This window comes from Arachis hypogaea, chromosome 6 (assembly GCF_003086295.3).
Source record: "Arachis hypogaea cultivar Tifrunner chromosome 6, arahy.Tifrunner.gnm2.J5K5, whole genome shotgun sequence".
NCBI lineage: Eukaryota > Viridiplantae > Streptophyta > Magnoliopsida > Fabales > Fabaceae > Arachis > Arachis hypogaea.
This window is the reverse complement of record NC_092041.1, coordinates 1,472,641-1,486,499: the sequence shown is the minus strand read 5'-3', so window position 1 is coordinate 1,486,499 and position 13,859 is coordinate 1,472,641. Positions and strand designations below refer to the sequence as shown.

Here is a 13,859-nt window from a genome sequence, read left to right as displayed (position 1 = left end):
TGGACTGAGAGAACGACCCTTCTTTAAGGCCATTAACTAGTCCCATTATAACTTATTCAGGAGGTAAGTTTTGTATTTCCAAACATGCTTTGTTGAATCTTTCTATGTAATTCCGAAATGTCTCTCTGATTTCTTGCTTAACTCCTAGCAAGCTCGAGGCATGCTTCACCTTATCCTTCTGAATTGAGAATCTAGTAATAAACTTTCTCGCCAGGTTGTCAAAACAAGTTACCGACCTGGGAGGTAAGTTATCAAACCACTTTATCGTGACTTTGGTCAAGGTCGTCGGGAAGACTTTGCAACTAGTAGTATCAGAGGCGTTGGCTTGGTACATTCGACTTTTGAAATTGGTAAGATGATGCCTCGGGTCGGTCGTTCCGTCATAGAGATCCATGTCAGGGGTTTTGAAATTTCTTGGTACTCTGACCCGCATGATCTCTTTAACAAATGGATTTTCACCCCCGGTAGGCTTTCTTCCCTGTCCACGCGATTGCTCCGTCTTCGGAGGTCAGCTTCCAATCTTAAGAGCTTTTTTTCTAGCTCTTTTCATCGTCGTACCTCCCTTTGCAGTTTCTGTTCTGCTTTTCGTTGTCATTCAGCTTCTAGTTCAAGTTGCTATAGTCCTCCACGGTGTCCGTGGACTAAACCTAGTATTTCCGTTGAACGGAGAGGTTCTTTGTATTCTGGCGAATGGACCTCTGACTAGATCCACCTTGGTTGGGAGTTTTCCGAAGTCCGTGCGTTATTTCCTGAGGAGGAGGTATTGCAAGTGTGAGATCATCGCGGTAAAGCTCTGGTTCTGATTTAGATGCCATGTGATCGTCTTCGCATTGATCGTCCGCCATTATCAAGGGTTGAATTCTAGGTTCCCGGCAATGGTGCCAATATTCTGAGGATTATCTGAAACGTTGATTTTGGCCTGAATGTGAGGTCCAAACTCCTTCTGAGGCAGCGTCCGACTTACTCTGGTGCCGAGGTGCCGTTGTCCGATTTTTCGTTAGGAGGTGGGGGTGGTACTTGCAAGAGACTCCGATGCTTAAGTTAGCAAGGGCTTTAGGCAACTTTTTAGTAGATTATAACGTAAATATACCTGAGGGGTGTCAGTGTATTTATAATAGAATCGATAACCACCTTTTGGATTAGTTCCACATTTGTTGGTGGATGATCGTTCCCTTTATCTTGGAAGTTTGTTGGAATCTGTCTCTTAGCGGAGATAGAGATAGTAGGATTCATGAGGTAGTTACTTATTCAGATAAATAAGATTGAACCACCTTTTTTCTTGTGTCGACCTTTTAAAGAAGTCGGGTAAATGGTGGAAGCCATCTTTTTTGGATGGGTATTTTCATCCTCATTGGGCAGAACTTTATGTTTTGGGTCAAGGTATGAACAAGTATTTATTTGGGATTTTTTAAAATAAATATTTTAATTATTTTATTTATCAAAATATATAATTTGTCGTATATTTACCAATTTGTATCACATGACTTATTTTGTTTGCAATGTAAATAAGATAATTATGAATGTATGTAAACGATATATTTAGAATTTAAAAAAATACACATGTATTATTATAAAAAAAATACAATTAAAATAATCCAAATTTTTAATACTTAAAAGGTACATAAAAATTTATTTGAATTTATTTTTAAATATGTAATAGATATAAGAAATAAGTATATTTAAATTTTTAATACTTAGAAGAGTACATAAAAATTGTATTTAAATTTATTCAACTTTCAATCCTTTTAATTTGGCTTCCATTAGGGGTGGAAACAGGCCAGGGCCAGGCCAGGCTTTACTCTTAACAGGCCAGGCCTGTAATAGAATATATTGGCCTTAGCCTGGCCTGTAGCCTGGTATAGGCTTTTTAATGAGTACTGAGCCTGGCCTGTTGTTAAATCTGGCCTGGCCTGAAGCCTGTCAATAGGCCTATTTTTTTTAATAATAATTAAATTTAAGATATAATTTAATTTTTAAAATTATAAAATATAAAATAATAAATTTATGAATAATATTGATACAAAATACACATATATAATTAAAGAGACAAATGACTGAGTGGATAAAGGTATTATTATAACATAGAAGACCCAAGTTCAAATCCTTCTAATAGCATTTTTACTAGTATAATAAAATTCTCTATATATATTTGCAGGCTCAGGCCGGCCTGACAGGCCCAACAGGCTATTTCAAAAGCCTAGGTCTGGCCTTTTAAAGAATATAGGCTCTTTTAATAGCCTGAGCCTGGGCCTATTTCTTATCAGGCCAGGCTAGGTCAGGCCAAACATAGGCCAGGCTGTAGGCCTCTGGCAGGCCGCCTGGCCTATTTCCACCCCTAGCTTCCATAGCTTGTTTAAATATATTGTTTATCTAATAGATTTTTCTTCTCATTCCTATAAATTAAATTTGAAACAAATTCTCGTACTCCTCCTCTTCTAGTAAACTTGGGAACGTGTTGTTTCAATTTTTTTTTAGAAAAGAGTGGGTGGTTTTCATATCTAATTAAATAAAAATAAATTTTAAGAAAAAAAATGGTAAAATTTAAAAATTTCAATGGATTACGAGAAAGGAAGATTGGTTGAAAGTTAAAATTTTTTATTTTGTGTTTGGCAAATAAAAAAGATCATGTGCTTGTGCTTGCAGTTTTTAAAAGATTGGGGTACTTTTGAAAGCACCTAGGATAGAATTTTTTAAAGTTGGCTTGTGCTTTTTAAAATTTAAAAGTCTAGTATAATCTCATATGTTAACTAATTTTCAAATTTAATGTTTGTATTTATGTCTATTATAGTATTTTTAAATTTTAAAAGCTATTTTACCAAATACAATTGATATTATTTATATTTATTAAAAATTATTTTGATTTGATTTACCAAACATAAATGAGCTTTACCAAACTAAGCCGTAGTCTCCTATATTTGAATTTTTTTAAATTTAATGATACAACATTTGTTAATATTTCATTCGATTCAAATAGTAACAAAATGTATTAATTTTTTTAATTAATCTAAATTAAATTATTAATATTTTATTATTTTAAAAATTATATTTTTATATCTATAAAAATTATATTTTTATACTTATAAATATATATCTCATTTACAGTATAAATAAATTAATTATGAGTGTATCTCATTTACCATATAAACAAGATATGTGGTTAAAAATGTAAATAAGATATACTCATAATTAATTCCTTTACATGGTAAACGAGATAAGTAATACAATATAAAAACGTAAATTGTGTCCAAATTACCTATATTGATAAATAAAATACTTAAAATATTTATTTAAAAAAATCCGGCTATTTGAGAGTGAATTCAATTTAATGGTAAGTACTGTAACTATAAATATAAATGTGGGAATAATGACACTCCTAAATCCTAACATTACTGGTGTCCAGAGTATGCACTTTGACCGCCATTAATTCTTTGAGGTGAATGTATTAAAAGTATACACAAGTAACACAACCAAATAAGCGATAATTCTGATGAAAACAAAAAACAAAATAAATAGAATCAATAAAATAAAATATCTTCTTTTTCAAAATAAAATGCAGGCAGTTACATCGGATAAATAACTAAGTTTGATTCAACTCACGTCATTTGACAACCAGAACCTTAGTGTTGAAATTAGCCTCCTTAACAAAAATGACTATATACATGGTTAGTTATTTACTTACTAGCTCTAATGTATCAGTGCGCTTGGGGTGTTGAAAAATGACTTGCCAACAACCTATTGTGATGTATATACCATCAGTCAATTACCTTCCAAAATCCAAATTATGTACGCCAAGGAAAATCATTTGCTGAGCTGCTGCCATCAGCTGCTATATGCTTTGGAATATGCCACCCACATTCAATCAATCATTTTATTTCATTTCTGTACAGGAACCCCATCCATATTCATATAGACTGAGGTGTTGAGACATAAAATGTGTGTCAACAATCTTTAGACCAAAAGCATCCCCCATTCTCATGGTTTACCCAACGCCCAAAGCTTTTTGTAAATTTGGTGTCTTTGTTTAGCTGTACTTCAATCTGTCCCCTTCGCCGAATCTGAAAGGCGGTCAAAACAAATCGTCATTTCTAACTGGTTGCTTACCAGAAGCCATAACTAATCAACAAGCGAGGTGTACAAGATTATTATGCAATCCAGGGAGGACAATGTTTTTCGATGTTTACTTTTCTTCCACTTTATAAGCCTCCAATTCCTCCGTCTTACCTAGGGCCGTCAAAATGGGCTAAGCCCATCGGGCCAGCCCGTTTACCCGTTTAAATGGGTGGGCTTTGCCTCTAAAATTAAACCCGTTTAAATTTCGGGCTAAATGGGCTGAGCCCAATTAACCAAAAAAATGACGGGTTAAACGGGCTAGCCCGCGGGCTAAATGGGTGGCCCGTTTAATTTTTTTTACATTTTTTTAAAAAAAATAGCACTTTTAGCTAATATTTCTCTCGACCCGACCCGAAAATCCGACCAATCAGCTAAAAAATATTTTTTTTTAATTGGTTTTTGACCTAAAAGTAGTATTTTTTGTCAAAAATATTTTTCAAAAAATAAAATAAAATGATAAACGGACTGGCCCGTTTAACCCATCGGGCTGACCATAAATGGTCCGGACTAGAAAATTCTAGCCCGCGAATAAAGCGGGTTTAAATGGGCCGGGCCTAAATGGGCTGGGCTAGCCCATTTGGCATACCTCTGGGAAACTAAAGTATGTGATTCTGGCACTAGCATAACATATACTGACCTTTGTGCAGGATTCAGATTGTCTTGTACATCCAGTTTTCTCGGCCCTTAGTTCATTCGAAATATTTTTTGATGATATGAAGGTTGACCTGTATATTCATAAACAAAAATGGGGGAAAAAATGAACTAGTGTAAGTATATAATCCACCATATTGATATCAATTAATGCCTATAGCATTATTGCTGTCAACAAATCCCCAACACAATAATTTTGACTACCCCATCATCCTTCAATCTATCAAATCGGACACGAACTTATAAACCATTTAACAACATATTCTCCAAAATTTCACTCGAGGATTCAATCCGGCACAAAACACAAGACTAACACCACAACCACCACCACAACCTACAAATTAGATAATAATTCCCATGACAGATTAAACGCTCTTACTTATTTTAGAAATTAAGGAGCAATAGTGTAGTTTTTCAGGCATCCTACAAGTTGAACAACTTGCTAAGTTCTAGATAAAGGAGGAATAACTGGATTCTCCTGGGCCAACTTATATGTTATAAACATTGTGAAATGTTGTGGGCTTATAATTTGTATTTAGTAGGCTCAAACTTCAATTATGTGTTAGTGTCTACTCATTTTTTTCCCTACAGGGAAGAAGAAACAACTCTCAAAGACATGGAAATACCTTTCTAGTGTTTCTTCTTCGCAAGAATTTGCAGAAGAAGAAGGCCAGTCAACATCAAGGACATCAGAGCAGTCATATGCATTCCCATGTTCATCATAACAAATGTGATCTTCAACTGGGTCTTCAAACTCACCACTATATATTTGCCTGTATGATATTAAGAAACCATGACTAGAAAAATTTGGAAGGTTTGCATGATAAAAAAAAAAAATTTCAGGTCAAAGTAAAGATCACATCAAATAAACTTGGCAACAATTACCATGTCTGACAACACCTATTCTCAACTTTCAACTTCAATGACAAGTTAAATTAACATGAAAATAAAGAAAAGAAATGAGATGCTGAATCTTAATAAATTCAGAATACACATCCATTATACACAACTTGTAGACAACTTCTTGTTATTTTGTGTTTACTTCACTCCATGGCATATAGTTCATAGGAAGAAGATCTAAGCTTTAACTAGCATACTTAACTTTTTCCTCTGAAACAATCAAAGGATATAGTGCTAGTTTGAATTGGTTTTTTTGAGTGAAAAAAATACTTTTCTTAAAAATAAAATACTTTTATTAAATTTAAAACCTATTTAGATACGTCTTTTAAAAAAGCATTTTTATTTTAAAAAAATTATTTACTTTTTCTAAAAGCTAATAATACCTTGCTTTTAAAAAAAACTAAACCAAAAGACATTTTTAATATTTGAAAACCCTTTTTAAAAAGTCTATCCAAATATAAAATAATTTTTGTCTGTTAAAAAAGATCTTTTTTAAAAAGATGAAAAAACTAAGTATTTTTTTCAAAAGCCAATCCAAACTGACCCTGTAATCTATTCAAAGAATTATCAAAGCTTAACAGTTGTACATACTTTAAGAAAATTCAAAACCACGTACTGTCTGGTTTAATGATACTGTGACATCTTTGGATGGTCTTTCAAAGAAGTTACACTACATTTTAGATAGAAGATTCTCCTTTTAGAAAAATATGAAACTTATATTTAGCCAACAAAGTGGACATAAGTATATCCAAGTACAAAATTTTAGTTTGTCTGCTTGCTGCACTATGCACAAGATTAATTAAGCATACCTGCAATGACAAACATCACTTCCACAAATACGGATATCTGGAGAAACCTCTAAAAGACTATGCTGATCACTTTTTCCAGAGTGCTGACAATTTATATGTTCCATGCTCCTAATTGTAGTATCATTTTCGCAGAGAATACTGCCGTCTGATAGCGATCTTCTAATAGTCGACCTAACAAAATAAATGAATAGCATTGTTAATGTTTCAAAGGTGGAAGTCAGTCATGGAGAATATCAGTTAATAAGATTCAAGAAGCATATATCTTGCACACCCTTATTTTTCATCCACATGAATTTTAAGACTAATACTGCATAAATGGTCCATTAACCACATCATAAGTCAGAGCAAACACATTGTTTGAAGTAAAATGACCAAATTGAGCTCTTTTCTTTGTTTATTTCTTTTTTTCTTTTGGTTACAGATTAAACTGAGCATTTAATGTGGTCATTCTGTATTGTTAGCAGCAACTTCACAGAGGAATGTAGCTAGAGTACACTTTGATAAAGAGTGATAGGGAAGAAAAAAGAAGAGATGCATTCACTACTCATATTAACACTACCATGAACTACACAAGATTATCTTAGTATGCATTTGAAGTATCACTACAAAGGAATTCTGAATTCCTTGCATCACAAAATCAGCAAGTTTGATGCATAACTTCATATGCTTCTATTTCAATTCGAGAATAAGTTGACAATGAAAGCTGATTTAAATAGGAAAGTATAAATGAAATTACGCAGAAAATATCAAAATTGGCTAACAAAAGTTTGGTTGGTATATATATTAGTCAATATCTTGACTAGCATTTTGAAATACATCATCATACCTAACGTTGCTATCAACTGAAGAAGGGCCGTGTTTCCCAACAGTGCAATACTGATCTGAATCTAGCTCCCAGAGTGCTGGTTTTCCCTGTTGTGGCTGAAAATGGCCCAAGAACCTAACCAAATATAAAATCAAGCAACACAGTTTAATCTTCCACTACAATGCAACTAGGATAAGTATATAACTATATATCACTTCTTATGGAGACAATTATCTGAATGTAATCGCTCCTACTGGAATTAATTCTCTGGCCACTTAGCAAAATTCATTTTGCTTTAAAATTTCTATTGAGGAAATCTAAGTAATATTAATTAATTTATTTCAATCATATTCCCGATCAAATAGACGAGTGTAAGTGGGTAGAAATAATTTAGGAAGAAAGAGAATTTAGTAAGGATAATTTTCTAAATCTAAGTTTCCCTAACAATAAGGTTATTTAAATTATTGCTTAGAATTTCCAAACGGGTTAATGACAACAAATGACCCTGTTTCTTACAAGTTAATTGATTTTTGTTTATTGCCATCCAAGTACGTGTTGCTATAATAACGCTGAAAGGATCGAATATACTCCCGTGATTGAGTTGCAGCCTTCCATTGTCCTTTTTTCTCAGAAAATATCTGTATGGAAGAATCAAATACAGGATTATCAGACACATGAAGAACTAAATTCAGACCAAACCTTTGCAAGAAAAGGACACGCAAACAGACAGAAGGGTAAAATAGTTTATCTTCTCAAAACTACATTTGGACATTTCATCCCTTAAGAACATGGTGAAATACATGTAGTTATAAGTATCCAGGTCTCTATGAATCAATGTGTTTGCACAATAACTAAACAACTGCTTCTAGTCCCAAGTTTACAATATTCAAGCAACTAACCTTAATAAAATAGATCTTCTAATCACACAATACAATTGCATCGAAAGGTCAAGCTCTTCCCTATGCAATAAATATTTAAGAACCTAGTCAATCATAAACTAAGTGAACTGTAGGCTGGGTGGGTTTAATAACTAACTGTCAACCAGGCAGAGAACAGGGAATATTTCAAGTTGCTAGTAGTTGTCCCGTGAAGTACAATAACATTTTATTGTTTCTTGCTATTCCTTGGTTATATCACAGTATTAAGTCCAGAGTTCTAGGTTGTATTTTTTATTTTGTACTCCTATTATCCTTCATGAATATCAGGGGGTCTTAATCATTGTATAGGGATAATCAAGTTGCTTCATTGTGCATAATGACATTTCAATGCATTTGGTGCAACTATGGGGGTGCAGGACATAGTGAAATAGAAATAGAGGTACTAAACACTACTGTTACAACACTACAAGCCTACAAGGCTTTGAAACTTGAGTGTTCAAGGTTGGCAACCTTTCTGGCAAGAACAATCTCCCATTCCCCCCATACATGAATGTGAGAGGGAAGACAGGCATCGTGTGTGAGGTGTTGGGTGCCAGATGATATTTTGATGCATGCTGCAATACCAATTATTGAAGCCTGAAGAGTAGAAAAATGACCTTATTGTGTGCTCCAGAGCCTCCATATTGGAGAGCTAGTGTGTCACCCATGGCCTCATATAATGCCATGATCTCCATTGCTATAGGATCATCAAGATCAATGTTAGAGGATTCAAAAAATCCTAAGGTTTCTAGTTGACGTCCAAGTGCAGCTAGACCATAAGCATATTGAGCAACATTAGTCCGATCTAAGCAGTCTATACAATTGGTCCTCAGGACCCCTGACTGAAACATCAGGGGTTCTATAATGTAATCTACGCTCTCATCAGCATGCAAACAGTCTTTTGCTACTCGATCCTCATCAACATTAGCCTTGTTTGAATTAGCTTGTTTGGCAGTAGAGTGCTCGTCAACACAATTCCTGCATCATGTCTCAAAAGCTTATCAGTACAATTATCAGCAAGCGTTTTGCGGGAAAAACAGTTGCTATCATTATTTGTTGGATATTTATTTATGAAAAAACTCATCCAGTTAGGTATACCATGTAACTGATCCAAATGTGTGGATGATACATCAACAAGATTTGGGTAAATAAGTCAGTTATTGTAAACTACTAATGAGAAAACCCATCAAAGATGGGTTTTCAAAAACATTTTGATTGTAATCAGCCTAAAGGTAATGACAACACACCTCAGTGATTATTATCAACAACATCCACTATACAATCCAATGGCAGAAAAAGGCTGAAAGATGCTGTTTTAGTACTTACACGGAGTTGGAATATTCTATTGATCCGCCAAGCCTTCGGGTTACATGACAATAGAAGATGCCAGTTAATTTCAATGCATCGGCAGCAACTCTTCTAAGCTTTGTCAATACATCAGTAGCTTTGCTGCTGAAGGTAATTTTCATGAATAATGTCAAAATAAGCCCAAGAAAAACCTGTTCGGATTGGACCAAATATGGAATAGCAAATTACCATCTTGAGTGTTGATGAAGATCCCAATCAAAGAACCTCAGGTGTATTTCCCCACAATTTTTATTGATAAACCTAACAGCATTTGCAAACTCAACTCCAAGAATAGTTTCACGAGGCTTCTTTTCTCGTGTCTTAAATACAAGATGAAAGAAGACAGAGTCAGACCACATTATCGAGGACCACAAGCGATGATGCAATCAAGCATGCCCGGACGATTCCATACATATGTAAAAAAATTTCTACCTTAATTAAGTTCAATATAACAATGGGGTTTCCATATCTCTTAACGAGATTTTCAAAATGAAGTTGTGTGGCTTCAAATTTCTGGTCCTTCTTTGATACTGGGAAGATAGAACAACAGTCAGTGTAAACAACAGAAAAGTGAATAACGAATAAAGGAAACTGTTGGATATCATACATATAATGTCAGGTTTCATATTCAATGGAGATGCTTCCTGAGACCAAAATAGAGGGATTGAACCCCGAATCTGCACTGCAGAACTTATTTGCATAGGGTCTCCATCATGAGCATCTGCAAAGACTATTTGCTCTGTCTCAACATCATTAGCTACTCTACCCTTTTCATTCACTCCACGTTTCAAATATCTGCACAAGATACAGTTTAGATAAACTAAGGAAGATATTCTCTAGATTTGGGAAACAACAATGACAACAAATTATGAGCAGACATAAAATAGAAAAAAACTGTATAAATCAAAGTGCACTGAGAAACCAGTACAAATTCGTAACAATATGAAGCAGCAGCTCAAAGGAAATGCTGTTATCTAGATGACCAAAAGTACAAAGGCCAAATAGTGTCCGACTTTTATCGTATCATTAACTGAGATAAAGGCAAAACAAAGTGCAAACCTGGTCCCAGCAAAATGGCGTGAGCGTCTAGCAATGATAGTCAAGATGATCTTCCTGTCAGATATAGAAAATTCGACCTAGATACCATGCCATGACAAAAAGAAATTCAGACAACACACAAGATCAGCGTGCATACAATTTTTTGAGGTGCCATCATAGTAATGATATACACAAGTACCATATAATGAATTAAGATTTAAACAACAAAACGTGTTGGAAATACTTCCCATACCAAAGAGTTGATCTAGACGAATGGATTTCCCAAAATCGCGACAACTGAAAACTATAATTTAAAAGTTTAATTGCATCGCTATTAACCACTGTCTAAAATGCTGACAAGATTAATTGCATAACTATAATGAGAGACAGACATAGTTAAGTATGACTGATGAAGTATAATGTAACAAATCTCAGCAACAGAAAAATTTTAAGGACCATAACCATATTACTATTAGCTCTGTTAGTTGCCTTCCTTTTAAAAATCATACTATTATCCACTAAAGGAAGCTTCAACCCTACCTGTTTAAAAAAGCCATGTACTAGGGCAACTGTCCACGAAGTATTCTGCAGAGTATTCCTGATTCCACGAGTTAAATATTCGTTCCAAACAAACAATGTCTCATATGGTAACAGTCCTGGTGGGTTATTAGCAGATAAGTTCTTTTGAAGACTATGCATGATATGGTATGAGTAGCTGAAAAAGAAGTCCCTTGTAAGATCCACACTGCATAGAAGCTTCTTGTATCTAAGTCAACAAGAGAAGAAAATGAAAAGGGTAATTAAATGGAGGAATACAAGGAATTAAAATGCTCATCAAAACAATTTATGGATTATGAAAAAGATGAAGTTGAGCAAAAGTGAAAACAGTATTTTTTCTTTTATTGGCAGGGTGTGGGGGGGTGGTTGGATAGGGAAGGGGGGTGTTCGGTGTACTGGTTCATAATAATTGCTTTGACTTAATAACAATGAACATAGCTCCAATACCAATGCAAGGATTAATGATAAAACAAAGACAACATGGGTACCACACGAACGTTTGGAAGCAAACATTGTGTTGGAAGAGACACAATCAACGTATATGTAAAGGCAAAGAATACAACTTAGAATTTAAATAATTAAATCACAATGTATTTTTTAGGGGACAATACAAACACCTGTAAGTACAATACACCCAGTATAATTCTCAATGCCACTCTATATATTCATTTATATAAACTCCAAATATATTACAGTTACATGGAGAATTGACTAGAGACCTGTTTTCATCATTAGAATATGCCATTTTGGATAGCATGATGATATGAGGAACTGTAATCATTTGACTTTTTGTGATAGCATATATATTATGCCCACAAATTGTCCCAATCTTCTTTCTTTTTGTTATGAGCAGCATGTAGTATGGCCCAAGAAATTTTATAAATCCTAAAATAAAAGAAAATTCCATGGATTATTGATTTATTTTTATCAGTAATTGGAAGAACAACACTAGTAAAAATAAATGGTTTCTCTCACATATTACATGGATATACCTATGATTCCATAGCAAGTTGTGACAAATTTAAGTCCTCCGGTTGGCTTGTTTCCTTCATGTATCCGCCTAAGAATATCACTACTCTCAGTTTCTGAAAATACTGTTGAATCTTCACTGATAGTAAGTTCAGATGGCTCCAGTCTATCTATCTTTAAGACTTTCCAATATGTTCTGCTTTTGTCTCTTCCAATCATATAAAATTTCTGTATTTAGAAGAAACAAATATAATAATGCTGTATCAATGTTCATTCTGGTAGGTCAAAGAAAATGAAAAGAATAATATTCAACAAAGAAAAGTACTAACATCCAATTAACAAAACTACAGGAAATAACTATATGACAAAAGATCTGCTTAATGTAAAGTTGCAAAATCTAAAGGCACACCCATCACAGTGATATGCATGCAATTGAGTAGAGAAATTAAAAAGCAAACTTTTCCTAAAAATTGAGAATCTGCAGGAAAAGTAGATAATCAGAAATAATAGGGAAATCCATAGTAAATCCCTATGAGGAAATTTGCCAATGAAAAGGTGAAATGTATGGTATTAGCTTTGCAAAACTAGTTGACACAGTTAGCACCATCACATGCCAGTGAAGATTAATTGGCAATATTTGCGGTTCTAGGGAAAGAAAGCATGATGATTATCACACAATGCAAAGAAGAAAAGGAACGAAAACATGATACAGGAGAAGAAAGTAAAGGTAAGGATGATGAATGCATACCGAATAGGTTTCGTAGAGCCTGAATTTCTGCATATACCGTACTTCACCGCCATCACTCAGCTTCTGCTGATGTTGACGATGGTTCTCCATCACCTTCCACCCTGGAGAATCCAGCCCCTCCAATATAATGTTTTATTACCAACAATTCAAATTGAATTATTGAAGTTGAACAAGCTTGTTTGTGTCACGTGAATCAACAGAGGCTCTTCTAGTTCCAGTACACATAAAAAAGAGAGAAAAAAATACATGAATGAAAAGGAGAGACAAGAAAGAAGAATCAGTAGCAGGTGTTTTCGAATAATGAATGAATGCTTAATCCAGCTGAGTGAGCCAATGACAATAACAATAACACAGAACTCAGGTTAGCCTTTGGCGGCCACCGGAAAAAGTAATCGGCAAAGGAACTTTCTGAAGTCATTAAATTAAAGACTTTTTTTTTTGGATGGATACTTGGATAGATTAAATTAAAGACATTGACCTTAAAGGTTATTGAAACTTACAGAGGATCATATCTGCTGTGAATGAGTCATAATAATAATAGCAATATAAGAGAGATTTCTTTTTATAAAAAATAAGGAGACTCAAACCTGCTGCTTTTTAATGAATATGGAGAGATTATATCATTTAAGCTATAACTCATTGACATATAAGAGATATTTTGTTGTGTGTGTATATATATATATATATATAATATTGAGAATTAGTTTTTTAATTAATATTAATTTTTTAAAAAAATGTTTTATTTATTTTAAATTTTAAATCATAATTTATAGTTCTAAATTTTAAATTTTAAATCTTAAAATTTAAATTTTTTAAAAAACATGAAAATTTTTAGAATTAAAAAAATTAACTAACTAAAAGTTAATTTCTAAATTTTTTATTTATATTATATAATTAACAAAAAAATGAAAAATTGTTGATCATAAATTTTAAATTCAAAAGTGTTATATAAAATATAAAATATTTATTATCTTAACTAATTTTATATTTATTATTATTATGTATCT

General features: G+C 33.5%; 1 protein-coding gene across 6 annotated transcripts; it reads right to left on the bottom strand.

The window, feature by feature from the left end:
- Positions 1-3,510: 3,510 nt before the first annotated feature.
- On the bottom strand, positions 3,511-13,443 carry LOC112695222 (phosphoinositide phosphatase SAC2). Of its 6 annotated transcripts, XM_072196508.1 has the most exons (17): positions 13,353-13,443; positions 12,853-13,057; positions 12,128-12,332; positions 11,855-12,020; positions 11,118-11,343; positions 10,599-10,675; positions 10,147-10,334; positions 9,972-10,069; positions 9,729-9,859; positions 9,519-9,644; positions 8,810-9,170; positions 7,792-7,913; positions 7,297-7,410; positions 6,471-6,641; positions 5,388-5,534; positions 4,748-4,835; positions 3,511-4,055 (listed from the first exon to the last, which is right to left on the bottom strand). In XM_072196508.1, exons 2-17 carry the CDS (start codon positions 12,940-12,942, stop codon positions 3,939-3,941), a joined length of 2,427 nt encoding a protein of 808 aa, XP_072052609.1. In that variant the 5' UTR covers positions 12,943-13,057; positions 13,353-13,443; the 3' UTR covers positions 3,511-3,938. The 6 variants fall into 6 exon arrangements, with proteins under 6 accessions (XP_072052609.1, XP_072052612.1, XP_025603261.1 ...); XM_072196511.1 differs by lacking the exon at positions 11,855-12,020 and having other exon boundaries at positions 13,353-13,419; XM_025747476.3 differs by lacking the exon at positions 13,353-13,443 and having other exon boundaries at positions 12,853-13,333.
- Between the last annotated feature and the right edge of the window lie 416 nt (positions 13,444-13,859).

Excerpts from the sequence above, each read along its gene's own strand:
- LOC112695222 (XM_072196508.1), bottom strand. The coding sequence starts at position 12,942 with ATGGAGAACCATCGTCAACATCAGCAGAAGCTGAGTGATGGCGGTGAA. Across the intron at positions 12,333-12,852 it reads GGCTCTACGAAACCTATTCG|AAATTTTATATGATTGGAAG; the intron begins GTATGCATTCAT and ends TTCTAAATACAG. Across the intron at positions 12,021-12,127 it reads AACTTGCTATGGAATCATAG|GATTTATAAAATTTCTTGGG; the intron begins GTATATCCATGT and ends CTTTTATTTTAG.